General features: G+C 42.8%; 2 protein-coding genes across 2 annotated transcripts in view; one reads left to right on the forward strand and one right to left on the reverse strand.

Moving 5' to 3' along the window:
• RHOBTB1 (Rho related BTB domain containing 1) overlaps nucleotides 1–2318 on the reverse strand; it is a 56110-nt gene extending 53792 nt beyond the window's left edge. Inside the window, exon 1 of the mRNA XM_027896460.1 lies at nucleotides 2203–2318. The gene's annotated coding sequence lies outside the window, so the exon portion shown is untranslated. The remainder of the gene's footprint in view (nucleotides 1–2202) is intronic.
• A 799-nt stretch (nucleotides 2319–3117) lies between these two features.
• Nucleotides 3118–17848, forward strand: part of CABCOCO1 (ciliary associated calcium binding coiled-coil 1) — a 226414-nt gene continuing 211683 nt past the window's right edge. The window contains exons 1-2 of the mRNA XM_027896466.1: nucleotides 3118–3572; nucleotides 5099–5176. Of these exons, the coding sequence (XP_027752267.1) occupies nucleotides 5120–5176 (57 nt within the window). The 5' untranslated portion in view covers nucleotides 3118–3572; nucleotides 5099–5119. The remainder of the gene's footprint in view (nucleotides 3573–5098; nucleotides 5177–17848) is intronic.

Here is a 17848-nt window from a genome sequence, read left to right on the forward strand (position 1 = left end):
AACAGCAAGCACACCGTGGTACTGTCTGCAGGACATGCAGCAAGGTCAGTGTAAGCTGAGGGACACTAAAGCCAGCTGGAACACAGAGCAATTCAGGGAGGGATGTACTTAAATGGTCTAATTCTCCCAAGGGGGGAATTTCCTTTAAATAGGCAGGAAGGTGAGGAGCAGGTGGTTGTTGCTGCAGGTCGGCAGGTGAAACGTTTGCAGGGTAAACCAGGCCCAGAAGGAATGCAGACAAGGCCAGGTGGAACACTAGGCTCCCTGGATGACTTGTTGGGGCCAACAGTCATGTGTGATCAGGTCTAGGAGCCTCTTCTATTATGGGCAAGACACTCCTCTACCACAGCGACACTACAGAAAACTCAGCCCAGTTTTCTCCTCAAACCCACCTCAGCTTCAGCTTTGGGTTGTTCAGAAACCCAAGCTGATCCAGTCTTTGTCCCACCCCTGGGGTTTTTTTTGAAGATTATTACAAAACTAAAAACATTGCAAAACTTTATCCTCTAAAACTACTCTAGTTTTCTTTTACCAGCCCATCATCTCTATGTATTCCTTTCAGTTTCTGTAACACCACACATTCACAGTACATCTGCCCCAAATCTCTTCAACAAACTTTGAAGGATCCTGTAGAAGAAAAATGCTTTTAAGCCTCACTTCAAACTTTTGCCTTTAAGAGTTCAAATACCGGAAGAAGTTCAAGTAAAAGAAAGAGCAGAACCTTAATTCACTGTTGTAATCTTTACTATGACACACCTCACTTGCTGTACATTACATGGTTGAACAGACAGTAGAAATTTTACTTCCCATTGATACCTAAACCAACATTTCCTCTCGAGACATTTTCAAACCATTAATGTTCTAGAATCCATAGTAAATGCAAGTGTTTTGCCCTTTCTACTTCAATTTAGGCAAGTGTGCTTTTTCTGGGGTCTCCCTTAGAGAAAAAGGAACTTTTTCCTGCATTGACTGCATAGACAAAAGAAACTGATGACATGTGATATAAAAATTTCTATTTAACTAAGTACAAATGACAACATTTGGTGAGAAGTTGACAATCAGGTTCTAAAAGAAGATGGGACACTATGATTGCCACTAACTCACCCTTAGGAGCACCCATAACGACTTAGTTAAACAGCTGCTAAAAAGTGCATGTGCTAATGCTCTAATTTGCTATGCTCCTCAAGGAGGGAAAAGTATTGCCCTTTTCTCATTCCTTTTTTTTGGAGAGCTGCAAAAGAGTTGGGCTGGGTACAGCCCAGTGCTTCTCCCCAGAGGTTCTCAACAACTGTAAAGAAGAGAAGAGGCTCTCTAACTTCATCCTCCTGCTAGTCTTTTTGGGAGGTACATCTTCATAATCAGCTCTTCTTGTATCCGGTTCTCTACACGCATTTGCACTCTGTACCAATTACAAATTTCATTCTTGTAATGCAGAGAACCATTAATAATTTAAGATTAGAAAGGGACCTAAGGGCAGGAATATTCCATTTCTGCTCACGAGATAGATGTTATTCTGCTAGTACGTCAACTCAGGTTATCTTTGTGCATGCTACGTTAATTCAGCAAATTGCTTTTCAAGCAGTGCTTTCAGAAAGTGCCTGGAGATTCTACAGGAGAAGAAAGTTTCAATTCTATGGAAAATGTGCCAAACCAACATCTAGAAAGTGAAATACAAACAGATTTTAGATTTGTCCATCTAGTTTTCACGTAGAGGGGGTAGCCACGCTAAATTTTCTGCATGAACGTGTAAAAGTCCTGCCAGGTGCGGCGATAAACACCACAGCGCACTGTTCGAACGCAGCGCGTTCAGAAACGCCGAACACCTAACGGTATCCAATGGCTCGGCAGCGATGCAGCACGACCGCCTGACACCCGGGCGAGCCGTCAGCAGTCCTGGCCTTGCCGCTGAAGGGCACGGGACACCAGGGAGAGCCGCGCGGGTACCGCGACCCCGCCAGGGCAGGAGCCGGGGGCTCCGGTCAGGAACGGGGAGCGCCCCTGGCCCGCTGGGCTCCTCAGCCACCCACCCCTCCTTCCTTCCCGCAGCGCAACTCCCACCGCGCCGGGTCACCGCGTCCCGCGGGGAGAGCCTCGGGAAGCCCAGACAGCGGGCAGCGCTGGGCAGCGCTGGGCAGCACCCGCCCGCTCCCTCCCTCCCTCCTTTCCTCCCTTCTTCCCGCGACCGGGGCCGCAGCGTCTCACCTGAGCACGGAGCGGGACCCGCTGAGGGCAGGACAGCAATGACCCGGCGCGGTGCAGTGCCCGGCGCTGCGCGCGGTGCGCGGTGCCCAATGCTCGGTGCTGTGTGTGGTGCGGTGCCCGGTGCCGTGTGTGCTGTGCCCGGTCCCAGTGCCCGGTGCTGTGTGGTGTGTGCTGTGCCCGGTCCCAGTGCCCGGTGCCGTGTGTGCTGTGCCCGGTCCCAGTGCCCGGTGCTGTGTGGTGTGTGCTGTGCCCGGTCCCAGTGCCCGGTGCTGTGTGCGGTTCCCAATTCGCGGTGCCGGGTGCGGCGGGTCCCGCCCTGCCCTGCCCGGCCCGGCGCGAGCGGAGCGGGCGCGCGCGCCCCAGCCAATCAGCCCCGTCACGTGAGCGCGCCCCGGCACGCGGTGCCGCGGCCGTTACAGCAGCGCCCGCGCGCGCGCGGCGGGGAGCGCGCGGGGGGGGGGGGGGGGGGGGGGGGGGGGGGGGGGGGGGGGGGGGGGGGGGGGGGGGGTGTGCGCGCGCCGCTCCGCTCTGAGGGGGCCCGGGGGTCGCCGCGTCCCCTCACGGGGGGCTCCGGGGCAGCCGGCGGCGCCGCGTCCGCCCTTCCTGCCCTCGGGAGACATCGCTTCCAGGAATTGAGGGGCTGCCGAGGCAGGAAATCCTGCGGGGCCCCGTAACGGGAGCGGCGCTCTCATCAGCGCGGAGCACGGGGGGGGGGCGGGGGGTGCCCTCCGCCCCTTCCTCAGAATGTATGCTTGCTCCGTGTGAGCATTCGCACGATGAAATGTCGAACCCGGCAGTGCACCTCTCTGGGGTGTGGATACTCCTGTGTTTGACATTGCTGTCGGACGGGCACATCACACCTCGCTGACCGCCTCAGTTTTCCCACGCAGGGCTTTGATGCTGAATTGTAGCTAAAAAGCAGCGTTAAGCCTGTTTTCCATCCAGGATGCTTTCCATTTACACTGTCCTCAGGGTGTCTGACCTTTGTACGAATAATGAACTAACAGAAGTTTTTAATGGGAGCAATAGTAGGAAGCCATAAGTAATCCAGCACCGTATGGTGTTTAAAAGGGTTGCAGAGCACATTGCTGAAATGCTTTGGTAAATTTGAGGAATGGCCTGGTAGCCTGGTGTTGAAGGAATTTTCTACTTATTCAGTGTCTTGGACTCAGTTTTCCACCCTGGGTCTCTCCGCTCTGTTCAGGAGGATTTCGGAGGACTGTGGGTGCTCATCCTTTGTGCCAGTGCTTCACGTCACTCAGCGGTGACGTTTAGTGATGGTTATGGAGAGTTTCTGACAACACAGTCCTTCTAGGCTAAAGAAGAAGTGATAAAGGGCCTAGAGACAGCAGGAGCTGGCAGTATTGCAGGTAGAGGCAGGCTGGGCTTGCAGCCAAAATGCTCTCCTATCAGACTGGCAGAGATCAGGCATTCTGCTCAGAACTAATGAACCTCGCCCCAGATCAGGAAAACCAGAAGAGAAGCAGGGTTCACTGAATCTTTTTTCTTCTTTTGATGATTTCTATTTCATGTGCTTCCCTGGGGAGTTGTGAAGGCTTGAAATTTACCTGCTGTATCCTATATCAATATTGCAATATACGAGCATGCTGTGTCAATACCTGCTGTATCAGCATGCTGAACAGTGCAGCAGGAGGAATTTGCCTGTGTGCAGCTCCAGGCTGCCGTGGATAGGCTGCCTACAGCACATAAATCAGCTTTAGAGTACTGTCAAACACCAGCAATACCCTGTGCTTTTTACATTTGTAAATGAAGTGTGGGAGAATGATCACAGAATTGCAGGAGCTGGACCTTTAAAATAAATGACACTTGGGATGGTGTCAGGTTTCTGACTTGAGGGGTCAGAAACTCTTAAACTGGCTAAATTTTAAGATTCTGAATAAATACTGAAAGAGAATGACCTTTGCTGCGTATGTGGTACCAAGGGCAAAGAAAGATTGCTGGGCCACATTTAGATCCTAGAAACGGAAGGATTATTTTGTTTGGGAAGAGTTTATAGAGTTCTGGTACCTTCTATTTAGAGCCCCAGCGAGGAAGCCTCCACAGTGCTTCCACAGCATTTGCGTGCAGAATTGAATAGTTGTGCAATTTCACTTAGTCCAAACAAACTGACTAAATTCCTGTAATTTTTGCTGGAAACACACTATCATTTGCAAGGTGATTGGAGCAGACAGCTGAGCTCACAGGGTTATCATCTGCATCTGTTCAGAGGACGGCCTCTAACCTTGTATTGGCTAACATTTTTAGCTCTGCCAGCTAAACCCACATGAGATAAAAGTCCACCCACGCAACAGGTTATGTAGTTTGCTTTAAATCAGCTCTGTTTTTTGAACACTGAATGACTTGCTTCTATTTTCATGCATTTCCTTTAGTACTTCAATATGAATTTAGTTTGTTTGAAAGGTTCTTGACTGACACTTTTGGAACACTGAACTCCCATGTTTAACCCCAGACTGGTCTAGCACAAGGAAGCTTCTCAATGCTACCAGGCAGGAAGCTTTGCTGGGCTGAGGATAGTCCCATTCACTTACTTTCTCATGCCAGCAAAGGCAGGATTTCCTGTTTTTTCAGTGCCCTGTAGTTACTGGGTGTACGATATTATTAGTACATTAAAACTATGCCTTGGATACTGAGACTGCACATTTAATTGAAAAAAAACCCAAACAAAACCACAACAAAAAGGCAAGTATTTAGTAAGCCATCTGCTCTTTAAAGTGTAATTATTCCATTTCAGCTTTAGATTAGTTAGGCAGTACTGTGGAAAGCTAATGTCTTCACAGCACCCTTACTCTATTTTTGCCAACTTAATTGTCCTTATTGATTTTTGCAAATTCATTTATGCTTCTAAGATTCAGCTTATTTTTATGGAAAATTGCAGGTGTTGAAGCTATAAAGAGAGATGGAGAATGTGATGTTATCCTTCAAAGTGCATATGGAATACATGAGGAGAAGCTATGTAAGTTCTAGGCTTCCAGGTATGGATGCCAAAACCTTTTATTGTATTTGCTGTTAAGAATAACTGCTGGCAGACAGTTGTGTAACTTTTATGACAGTATCTCTTGAACCCAGGCATAAGACAGACTGATACCAGTCATGATGTCAAGACTATGCTTGCATTGCTCCCCATTCACAGAAGGTACCAAGGTGACAAAAATATTTATGAGTGTGTTTTCATTGCTGCACCATTGTTATCAAGCTGCAGTTATGTTAGTCTGATTATAGTAGCTCCAGATGACTCATGGCTTTCATTATATATCTAAGTTCTTAAAGGATAAAGGATTTGGGAGAGGTTGTTTGGTTTTTTTTTCTGCAGAAAAATGATAAAAAATCTGTTCTGTGGTAGTAAGTGCATTTGTACTCCTCAGCACCCACTAAATTTTGTAAGATGAACATAGATTGTGAGCTTTCTGACGGTCCTTACACCTGCTTTCAAGCAGTGCCTTGAAGCATTCACAGACAGTGAATAGAGCATAGACCTTTGTGCTGTGGTGGAACAGGGAGTGTCCGTGCTCTGAGTTCTGCTAAATGAACTGTGGTGACACAGGAGGTCACGTGGGAGGTGGAGATGAGCAACTCCCAAGCCTTTCCAGACAGGCTTGGAAGCCAATGGCTTATTATGCTACAATTTATTGAGATGTTTTTAATGTTTTATTCTCTATTGTCTTACGGTTATGACTGTGGTTACTGTAGCCCTTTACTGCCACATTGGTCTGGAACCGGCTTCAGATAGTGGAATTCTGTTGCTGAGTATTCTCTGGCTCTGCCCGTGGCCTCCAGCAGGCTGTGCCAGCATGATTTACATTCCTGTTCCCTGTCATTTGGTGTTAGGGCAGGTGAAATTCCTGTTCTCCACATCTCTGTGTGGCAAAGACTGTACTGGCCTTGAAAGCTTCTTCTTTGTCCCAAGAGACATCCAAGTCACAGTCATTTCAGAGCCTTGTTATGGCTTTAAGCTGTAATACAACAAATCAGAGTAGTGAGAGGTTTTGTGCTGTGACGTTTTGGCAAGTCCACACCTAAAGCATTACACGTAGTTCAGTGGGAGTTGTGAGTGGAACAACAGCTGAGTAGAACGTCAGGAGGCATATTACAACCTTTTGCTGAAGGTGCATGTTCGCTTTATGGATTGTTATAAAAATAATATTATAAACACTGCAGCAATCACCAACTGTGAATCATAGTGTGCTCATGCTACACAAAACTACAGAAGACTAGCAGAGGTTTGTCTGGGTAAAGGTACTGACTTGGAAATTGGGAGACGAGGGATTTCACTGGCAGATTGTAACAGGGAAATATTTTAGCCTGAGGAGAAATAGGTTGTGGAAATGTCAAATCTATAATACACAAAAGTTATGCAGAGAGAACCCATTACTGATTTTGGAAAACCTACCTGAATCTCCCATTTGTTTGGGCTCAGAAATATCAGGAGTGAATGACAGCAGAATTCCTGACGTCTAGTGATTCTAACAAATAAACATTTGTTAACTCTGCTTTGATGGACAGTCCCTGTTTATCCAGCATCACTCAAAGTCATGTCCTCCCACAAGTCATTCTTTGTAAATAAAAAGACTTATAACCAGCTTGGACAAGCCTACCAAGAATACACTCCAAAGAACACTGGAAAGAACAACAATGCCTTGGAAGGAGGATAGAGGAGACAAATCTTTTCCCTCATTTACATCCACAGTTTTATTAAAGGTAGTGAATACATTTAGCCACATAGAACTAATCTTTTGTAAAGCACAAAGTTCAGCAAGGAAAGCTTGTATGACTTCACAATTAAACAAAATTGATCCAGGAAAAAGGGATCATGAAGTAATGTAGGGTGTTAAACTGTCTAAAGTTTATCCATCCTTGTGTTCAGATGTAAAACCGAGGCAGAGAAAGAACCAACCAGAATATTCCTCTCCTATCCTTTTTCTGCACTGTAACTACAGAGCTCAGGGATTATTTTGATGTGGGGAAGGAGAAGGGACTAAGTCCCCCTATTTGTGTGTGCTCCTACAACACAAGGGTTGTGGCTATATAGTCTTCCTCTGTGTAGCCTGAGTTGTAGAATTTAAGCCAGGGTGGATTGCAACAATGCATAGTGTGTGTGGCTGTTTGCTCCACCAATACAGAGGATTTGCACCAATGTCGCTGCTCTCCCAGCAAATCCTCTGTATAACAAGCCAAGACCTGTGATACCAGGCTTAGTTCTCAGCAACCTTTCACCATAACCTTTCATCATGCAGTGAATGTGAAATGCTACCAATCTAGAACAGCAGAGTTTTAGCCTGCTTTGGAAAGCATATGTGATCGGCAGTAACTCATGGAGAGCAGGCCCCTTGTGAATTAAATACCATTTAGCTGAAAATGTGCACTGGATTTAATTCAGTTCCTTGTTTGCTGGCACAAATTCTACTGATGACCATGAGTTTCCAAGAAAAAGATGCAATTTTTATCTCCCTTCCTAAGTTTAGCATTATTCAAATGTCAAATTGTTTTGTGTGCCCTCACTCCTGATCTTGAAGTCTGGAACAAGTGAGGAAGATGAGAATGAGCACAACGCCTCCAACCTTATCATCTAGGCCCAAACTCCCCCTGTGTGGTGTGTGGGAGTCTCTTATAAGCATTACTCTCACAAAGGCATATATTTTTTTAGTGACTGTATACAACAGTTCAGATGCTGGTTGCTGTAGCAGAACTCTGGAGCACATACTGGAGCTGTCACATGTTCTCCCTCCCACCCCCCATCCATCCCGTTCATAATTTAGAACAAACAGTTAAGGATATGAACCATGACCTTGTTTCTGTCCTCACAAATACCACTTACAGTACTAAAGGACTTTAGCCAAAACAAGCCAGTCTTTATAATTACAGGAAAAACATTTCTCTCTGATATTTCAGATTGTGATGTGCATGCAAAAATGGATGCACACATGTGTCTGAAATGGCAACACTGGCAATTGAGATAGTTCTCAAGCTGGTACAGTGTGTTACCAGATATGTTTAGTTGTTGAGTGGCCCCGGCAGATGAACCTCAGGATTAAAGGGTGGGCTCAGTCCCGCGCACACTGTGTCTCACCTAAAAAATCCAATGCGCAGGCTGGAAGGTGGAAAGACCTTCCCCGGATCTTCGTTTGTGAAGACTGGCCAACACACACACACACAGTTGTTGAGTGTTTGAACCACATGTAAACATCTTTTTCCAGACTTGGTAATAGTCTGCCATCCATAAAAGGAAATTTAACTATAAGTAGTATTTCTTTATGCTGTTTAATCTACTTACTGTCTGTTTTCACATCTTTGTTCTGTCTCCCATTTAACAGCTAAAATGAAATGTAGATGCTCAAACAAGATTTTTCAACAAGTTTTTGCTGTTAAAAAGGCCCAAACCCAAACCTCCTGCCATGGTCTGTAAGCACTGGGGTTCCTCAGAAGCCAAAGTCAACACAGCACAAAGCCATCTCTGAGAACGCAGAGGAGCTGAGTGTTGAATAGACCTTCTCCTTTACTCCATGTGCAGTTGGAGTCCATAATTTGCTGTTGACTTATGAGACCCTAACATAAGTTAAGAATTATTACCTTGAAGTGTATCATCAGTGGAGACCAGAGTTGTCTGACTGTAAATAAGAGAGGTCTGCTACAATACCAGCCTCAGTAAATAATCTGTTTGTCTGGATTCAGATTCTGATCTCTTCGTTCTAGCAAGATGTTGGGTCAGTTGGATGGTCTGGATTTTCATTGTTTGTGAGCCACAGAGCAAAAGAGGATCAAGAAAGAGAATTTCAATATTTGTATTACCTTTACATTTGAAGATTGTGCTATACTGCATAAGAAAACTTTCTCTGCATTTTCCATCAGAGAGACATTGAAAAGATACCAGATACATTTAAATGAACATATTAAAAAGACAAGAAATTTGGAAATTTGGAGAAAAAGAAAGATAAAAGTGAGTATTACTTTCAAATATTCAGACTTACATTTTAATGGAAATAGTTAAGTAAATAATACCAAAGTAGTATTTAATCTGCAGAGCTTAATTTGGGCTTGAGGTCTCTGTGTCTTGTTAGCCGTAGAAAAGTTGTTTTCTGAATACATAACTAGCTTCTGTAAACATTGCATACTGTATTTGTAGATCAAAAAAAAAGAGAAAAAAAGAGAAAAAGCATGAAGAAAATTATAGTATGGAGAGAAAATTTTGGCAATGTCCTGTGCTTTGTTACCAAGTACCTACTCTTTTCAGACTGAGTGCACATGGCACTAAACTCCAGAAAGTTTTCCACTGTCTTTAACAAAATCAGTCACTGTCAATGGTGTATTGGTGTCTCTAGATACGGATTGCTCCTCTGCTAGAACCTTCTGGAAGAAAGATGTTTGAAGAATCACAGTTTGAAATATTTCAGGAAAGTTCAGATTTTTTGAAATCTGAGAAAGGAACAGACTGGATGATGTAGGCAATGTTGTTACTTGTTACTTGACTACCAGCTCTTAAGCAGTTGCACTACAGTAACCCTTCAACAATTTATAGGAGTTAATAGACATCTTCATAAATACTTGATATTTGGTTCAGCCATTACAGTTATAACTGTTGATAATATTTCTTTGTCCGTGACGTGCTTAGATTTATAATGATTTATATATAAATTGTTCAAAGAACCTTTGAATATTATATTTGCACTTCTATATAGTTCATAAAATATGAATTATTTTGGTTTCCTTTTAAGGAGTTCTGTAGATTTAGTGGTAAATTTTTGAACTATTTTTTACCCCTTCAATTATAGTCTGTTATGAAGAACAATGTCTTTAATTTCTCATTTTTCAGTAGACCTGCCAGCACAAGTGTTGCCATTTGACTGACATATTTAGAAATATGAAATATTTAGAAATCTTTCCTAATATCTCACCAGTCTGAGTTTTGAAAACTTCTTGACAAAGTCTAAAAAAAATTTCTTGACAGTATTTTCATGTTCTGAAAATGCAGAACAATGTCTACGATGTCACTCACTATTTGCACCCTGTCACTTGTCAGTGTTTAGGGTTAACATAATCCACTAGCACTAAAAAGGATAAATGGATGCTTGTGCCTCTCAACACAAGTGTGCACCATTGTGTTCAGCTGGGAGTGCACACAAAGCCAATAACCAATACACAGAAGATACAGGGGGAGAGGAAGAATTAAATCTGGCCACAAATACCAAAACAGCACAATAATAATAGAATCACAGAATAGTTTGAGTTAGAACAGAGCTTTGAAGGTGCAACCCCAGGGATAGGGCATCTACCACCTCTCTGGGCAACCTGTGCCAGTGTCTCATCACCCCATTGTAAAAAATGTTTTCCTTATTTCTAGTCCAAACCCACTCTCTTTTAGTTTAAAACCATTAACCCTTGTGCTATCATACAGACTCTACTAAAAAGTTCATCCCCATCTTCTAAGTCCTTTTTAAATATTGAAAAGCTACAATAGCGTCTCCCCAAGCCATCTCTTTTTAAGGCTGAACAACCCCAACTATCTCAACCTTTCCTCGCAGGAGAGGTGTTCCATCCCTCTGATTATTTTTGTGGCTCTCCTCTGGACCCACTGCAACGGGTCCCCATCTTTCCTGTGCTGAGGAATCTAAAAGAATTAGAGTCCTGCCAGTTCAGAACAGAGAAGCAGCACTTCTGCGGGGTCTCATTTTGAGACTACTTGTCTCGTCAGCAGATCACAGACCCTGTTAGTGGTACCAAATCAGTTGCATGGACCTCTCTTAGCAAGTAAGGCAGAGACAGGAAATCAGTGTCAGTACTTCAGACTGTAGAAAGTTTCCTTTCTTTCTACCCTGAATCTATTTTGGCTTTTGAAAGATAACATGGCAATCTGTCCTGTCATCTGTTCTGTCACATCATTTGTTCTGATACATATTGTGGCTCCTAAGAACAGAAAATAAAGTAGAAAAACTTGATAAAATCCATAGTTAAAAGCCAGGTTATTTTTAAATTTGGGTGTTACTTTGGGGAAAATAGATGAGTTTTTCCTTTCTTAGTCCAAAGTTGATCTGTAAGGTAAAAAAAACCTGTAGCCTTCGTGACATGGTTGACTTTCTGAGGATCTGGCATGGACATTTCTATTTTGGTATAAATCTGGGCCATTAGAAAGAAAACTAAGCAGTAGTTTGTGATGGGTGACTGTAAAATTTGATTAATAGAGCACATACATTCATCTGAAAATATTTTACTTCTTAGGCTGTATTTCTGAGCTTTCAAGCACTCTTGTTAATTATTCATTGATAATTGATCCTGCCTGGAATTAAAAGCACAGAGCACTGTTGACTGGATAGTGAGAATAATAGGGATTCATATCGACTTTTTTTGGTGACAGAATGAGGCAATGAAAGTGAAAAATCCCAAGGCACTAACTGATGTAAATCTGGTAAATTCTGTGGCATGGGGACTTTTTGGCTGGAAGGAGCATCTTGGATAAACTCAGTGTCTTCAGTAGTTGCTGTATCCAATGGCTGGAGAACAGAACTGCAATTTTTGCAATAGAAGGCTACCAGTAAAGAAGGTCAGTGAGAACTTTGGTGAATCTGCCAGGGTGCCTTGTCTAGTTTATGCCTCTTCAGTTACAAACAGATCTGAGAGAAGCAGGGCTGAAGAAGGTACGATTTTGTGTTTGCATATTTTAGGGATCTAAGTGTCTGCACCTTGACCAAAATTTTCCTCACATTTGGGATAGTCAGTGACTGAAATTGGCTGGATATTAGGGTGGGACTAGGTGTGTGCATATAAAGAAAGTGTCGTGCTATAAGAGTGATTGTTTATTAGGGAGCTCTTTTCTTACTATCCTGATTTTCTATGAAATGCGCTGTCTTACTTCTCTGCTGTATAGTGGATTAAAACCGCTTTTTCTGTTTTGGTTTGGTTTGGTTTTTTGGTCTTTTGTTTGTTTGTTTGTGTTTTTTTGTTCCCCCTATATAACACAGCAGCAGCCTGCCAAGTAGTTTAGGTATCAATAAGGATACTGCCATAGGCTCCAATTGCCATCAGCCCAAATGCTGTCTTGGAATGATGCAGTTACACTCCTTTTACTTCTGGGGCAGTGTAGGCTTCCTTGGAATGTGTGGTGCTGATCTCCTGTCCAGGGTCTGTGGGAATAAGTGGCCCATTCTTAGGACTTTTATTTAAGCTAATGCACAACTACAGGCATTGTCTCAGCCCTAACAGATTTAACAGGAAAACTTCCTTAAGGAAAGATTTACCAGTATGAATAAATGAAATACATTTGGTTTGTGAGAATTCATACTCAGAGTTTACAAATGAGGTGTGATAAAGTCACTGTGTGTTGAAGTTAAAATAAGGTATCATAAACAAGGACTTTAGTGTTTAGCAATATGAAGCATTTCATTTCAGTTCATTTGAAGCCCTGTACTTTGCAGCCTCAGTGTTCACTTTTTCCCTGCCTGTAAATCATAAGGTGACTGTTTGAAGAAGATCATGTGTCTCAGAGCGTGCAGGTGAATGGAAGGTTAAACATTGTGACTGGCATTCAGGTGACTCTTGTGCAATCAATCCCAGTGATATGATACTCAGTCAAAAGAACTGAGACAGAATTGACAGCCATGGCGAGAAGAAAAGAGAGGGAGAAGGTGAAGGGGAGGCTCTTAAATATGCTTTCCAATGTTGCATTAGGGGGAAAAAAAAAAGACCTGGGCTTTGATTCTTGGCTGCAGCTGGGTCTCTGGCAGCTGTGGGGATGTGCTGAGTGCTTGCTCAAGTGTTCAGGAACACAAGGGAAAGGGCTGGAACCCAGAACCCCGCTGTTCACATTCTTCCAGAGGTGGAAGGCAGAGGGGGAGACAGCCAGGTCCTTGGCTATATCCTATAAAATGGTGACTGTTTCTTTGCATGGTCATAAAAGAGCCAGATATATTTGCTTTATGCATTTTGTGCTATCTTGCAAAACAAGACAGTTTAACAAGAGCAAGAGAGTTTTTTTTTTTCCTGCAGTAAGATGCTAAAATGTGTCAAAGATTTTGATGTTCATAAATACATAAGAAAGCCAATGTTTACATAGCCCAAGGAAGGGTGATTTAATGATTCTGTTCAGCATGGATCTCAGTGTTTAATGGGCCAGTTCTAGCAAAGATATCCACACAGGTATCATTTTTCAGTAACTAAAAGAAATTAGTTAAAACCTTAAGCTGAGAGACAGATAATCTCTTTGCATTCTTGTCCAGTTACTCTTTCAGTGAAGTGTTCTCAGCATACTGGTTACTACTTCACAGTTGGCACAGAGTTCATATTCTTGTCATTATGTTTACAAATGTATACCTGATTGGGAAAAAAAATCTTTCTGGGAAGAGGTAGTGGAGGTGTTACTAGAAGAGGCACGGGATGTGAAGCTTCATATTTCTATAGGCCTTTGGAGGAATTCCAGAAGTGATTTAAAATCTGAGGGAAAGTGGCATACAGAGGCAGTGAGGCAGCTGTGGATGGCAATGCACTCCTAAGCAGTTCTGTACAAGGAGTAAGAGGTACAAGGAGTGAGATATATAAAAACAAAGGCATGGAGGCAAAGTGATGTATAATCTGGTACATGATCCTCTTAAGAGTGAAGGATAGCCTGTGCTCTCCTCTTGCTACAGCAGAGAGTGCAGTTACCTGAGTACATCTATGTCACACCTGGCAGACAGTCACTGTGAGGTCAGGGCCAAGGTCATTCAGTGCACACCAGACACTGGGCAAATGTAAACACAGTTTATCTCAGAAAGACATCCTCGGGATGGCTTGCACCTCTCAGTGTGCCCTGCCCCTCCCCACCCTCCAGTGAACTGCATGCCTTTATAGCACCGGGTACCATCACGGAGGGAGGTCTTTGGTTACATTTTCCAGAGTTGCACACAATTGGGTGCAGCCCAGCAGAAAGCAGAGATAAACTAACTAGGGGAATAATAGGATCCTCCTCGTTATGGGTCTGATGACATCCACTGTAGCTGTTACCACATCATAATTCTGAGGCAGCTTTATGAAAAGTTCTCTCTACTTCAATAGACACAGCAAGGGAGAGAATATCCTCTAAATACAGAAGCTTCCAGCCACTAATAAAGATAGCTTATGTAGAATTTACTTTAGGTTTTCATAGCTATCGGTTTCCTTACAGCTGCCTCGTCTCATCCAATCATTAAACACATATGCTTTGCAGATGCTGGCTGGGTTTTCAATTGCCTAATGCAAAATGGAAAAAGGACATTTGCCCTTAATGTAAAAAATTTTGCTTCTTGGAATAAAGCTCGTTTTCCAAGATTTGCTGGCTCATTGCTTTTAGTAACACTCATGCTGCCTTCTTTCTGAGAATTGTGGAACACCTGGCCTTTGAAAACCCAGGCTTTTCAAGATGTCTCAAATTTGGCATCCTAAAATTAAGACACTCTACTGAATCCTGGCTTTTATCTTTACTCAGCCCAGGTGACCTCGCATTGCACCATGGGGAATTTTCTTATCATGAATTTCTGGTTGAGACCTAAATCTCTCTCAGGCAGAGCTGCTGTTATTGTTCTATTCCATATTAAAATACAAACCCACATTAACCAAACCTAAGGCAGTTCTTACAAATCCAGAATAAACATGGCAAGTTTGAAATTATATTCCAGATCAAATTTTGCTAAATGGTACTCTATAAAACAACAGGTAATTTCCTTACTTACACATTTGGTACGTTGCAAGTCTGGGCAGAAATAACGTTACCTGAAAATAACCTACTTCAAAACAATGAGGAAAGGATCTCTTGCAGTAATAGGTCAGAAAACACTTGTGGCTGTGGGGATCTCTTATCAACCTTATTTTTTTTCTCGACATTATTAATCTGGATAAAGCTCATTAAATATCTTAGATGCACTGAAGATCTATAGAACACACACATGTTTTGTACCTCTAGTAACCTTGCTTAATTACTGATACTGAAATATAATTGTTCAGACTCACAAAGGCGATTTTAATGCAAAATAGGGGATTACATTGAGCCCAGGAGCAGAATGACTGAAATATACAGCGTTATTCCAATAACTGATGGCCTTTGGGATCCACTGGGAACAGGAATGTCAGACTGAGAAAAAGATAGCTTGAGATGTAGGTCTTGCACTGATTCTGTTAGAACTTAACATGACCATCTTCTCTCTCTGCCATAGTGGATAGGCTGAATGTGGTCACACAGTCTTCCTCCACCTCAAAGCCTGGCTGTGTGATCCCTTGATACTGATCCATTCACTAACTCCTGAGTGTGATTCCTAGGGTTTAGCTTATATGCCTGGCTCTGTCAGTCTTTGTACATGTACACATGTGTTCTGTGTATGCCTGTATGGCATTTCCTGCTGTATTCACGTGTGGTTCCACTACATACACTGTTATGTAGAAACAAACATGCTGCAAGATCACAACTACATTAAGCCTTTAAGGGAAATGACATGGAGGGACAGGTCAGTGAACAGGCAGTGGAAAACTGAGCTAAATTATCAGATCAGAATTTGGGTTTCGTGGGACAGTGTGTGTAGCTGCAGGTGGCAACTTCTGCCAAAAACCCTACATTTAAAGTAATTATGTGAAGGAAAAATAGATCCACACACAGAGATTCAGTAGCTTCCTGGAAAAAAACACCAGTAATGTCACCCTTTTCATGTGCAGATTTCTATCACTGCTCTGGCTGTGCAGGTGGGCCATAAATCACTCCTGGCAATCCCATGTACTATGATTAATATTGACCGAGTATGAAAGAAAATTGATTATTTGACAACTTGCAGCAGGGCAGTCCACACTGTGGTTGAGGCTGGTAGAAAGCTCCACTCTGTGGCTGCAGAGCTGTGGCCATACCAATGTCTGGCTGGTCACTGGGACACGTGATAACAACCATGGCCCTTGGGATCTGTGCCAGCAGGGAGTTGCCTTCTCCTGTCTGTGCCTCGTGCAGTAAAAGAGGCCCATTGGAGGACATGGTGAAAGAAGTTACTCTGGCAGCTCCATACCCTCTCAGAATTCCCTCTGTACAACAGAGATCACTCACATTGTCAAATTCAGCAGACTTAAGGATATTCTGAGCATCCCAGAGAACAAATTGATCAGTGACCCAGTTCTTCCATTCCGTTTGATTGCTTTATTGAGCCAGAATTCCTGATGCCACGGGGATCCCTGGGGTCTTATAAATTTGGTGCAAAAAGAGATGTTTGAACTAAGTACTTCATGAATGAAAAGGGCAACACGGATCAAAACAACTTTGGCTATTCCTGCTTGTATTTAGAAACAGTGATAATATTTGGAGTCTGCCTGCAAGTTTTAAATAGAAAGATCTCCTTTCTCTGCTACAACATAATGATTAATACAAAACATATAGTAGACATGTAACGTAGTTACGATACTGATATGTGTAAATCACCTTTTGTAAGCAGAGATAAATAAAAGAAGCTCCTGCTCCCGTCAGGTTTGTAATTCAAAGTGTGTCCAAAATGTAGCAGCAAAAAAAAAGGTTTGCAGGTCTGTGAGTGTAAGTAGCTGTAGGAGTGTGTCCTCCACATGTGGAACAAGATTTGAGAATTTTTCATTTTTTTCAAATGTGGTGAATGATAAAGCTTTGCACTTGTATTAGTTATGCCCATATTTGCTGAATGGTACACTCACTGGGTTTATTTCTGATGGAAAAAGTTTGTGTCTTGCTTTCATAGTCCCCAAGCAATGGTTCATTCTCCCTTGGTTCATCAACAACCCTCCATTTAAAGCCTCTGACACAACTGCTGCACTTAGGAAATGTTGGTTTTCTTTTCTCTGCCTCTGTTTGTGCTGTTCCCCAACACTGAACTCCTTGGAGTGTAGACTGTTGCTGGTGTGCTTAGGAAGTTGCTACAGTATTATAAATGTTCCTGCAAACTACTAATTTCAATTAAATCCTCATTAATTCACATGCATTAGCAACCTTATGTATGTAAGATAAAATTAGTCCCAGTTGAGTGAGAATAAAAAGTAACAAATGGTAAGAGCCTAATGAAATCATTCTCACATATAAAGTGACCGTGATCATGATTATGCATAACCCCAGCTTTGTCAGAATTTTCTTGTTTTGCTATCAAAAGCTATTAATGCTTTCATAGTAATTTTCTGCAGCAAACACTAACAAAGACAGCAGTGTGAAAAAAAAATGGCTGAAAGGTCTATTCTGCAAGTTGGGAATGTGAGAAATTACATCAATCTGGAGCTTTCTGCTGGTTACACTTAACAGCTGGAAACCCAGAACTTAAAGGTTAATACCAAGTTATTAACCAATCACAAATGCTCATTGCTGTTAGGCTGCCCTGTGTATTGCTTACAGCTTCCTCTGATTCTTCAGGACTTACTCATGGATGACTTATAACTCACATTGGAATGAATACATGTACAGTAAATTATGTAAGAAGATTGCACAAGGTGCCTCTCCCATGATGTAACTAACATTAAATTGTTAATCATAAACCTGGGGCTTCTCAGCTTTCACTAGCACATACAGCTGTTATAGAGCCAGGTGAAACACCCTCTGAGGAGTCTGGTGAAGTTCCTCTGTTCTTACTGACATTTGTTGAAAGCCATATGCTGCACATAAACCAAAAAGACAACAAAGCCTTGCTGCAAAAATTAAAGCTCTGTG

This window comes from Empidonax traillii, unplaced genomic scaffold (assembly GCF_003031625.1).
Source record: "Empidonax traillii isolate 1590-97213 ecotype Southwest subspecies unplaced genomic scaffold, ASM303162v1 scaffold498:size1131258, whole genome shotgun sequence".
In the NCBI taxonomy this organism is placed as follows: domain Eukaryota; kingdom Metazoa; phylum Chordata; class Aves; order Passeriformes; family Tyrannidae; genus Empidonax; species Empidonax traillii.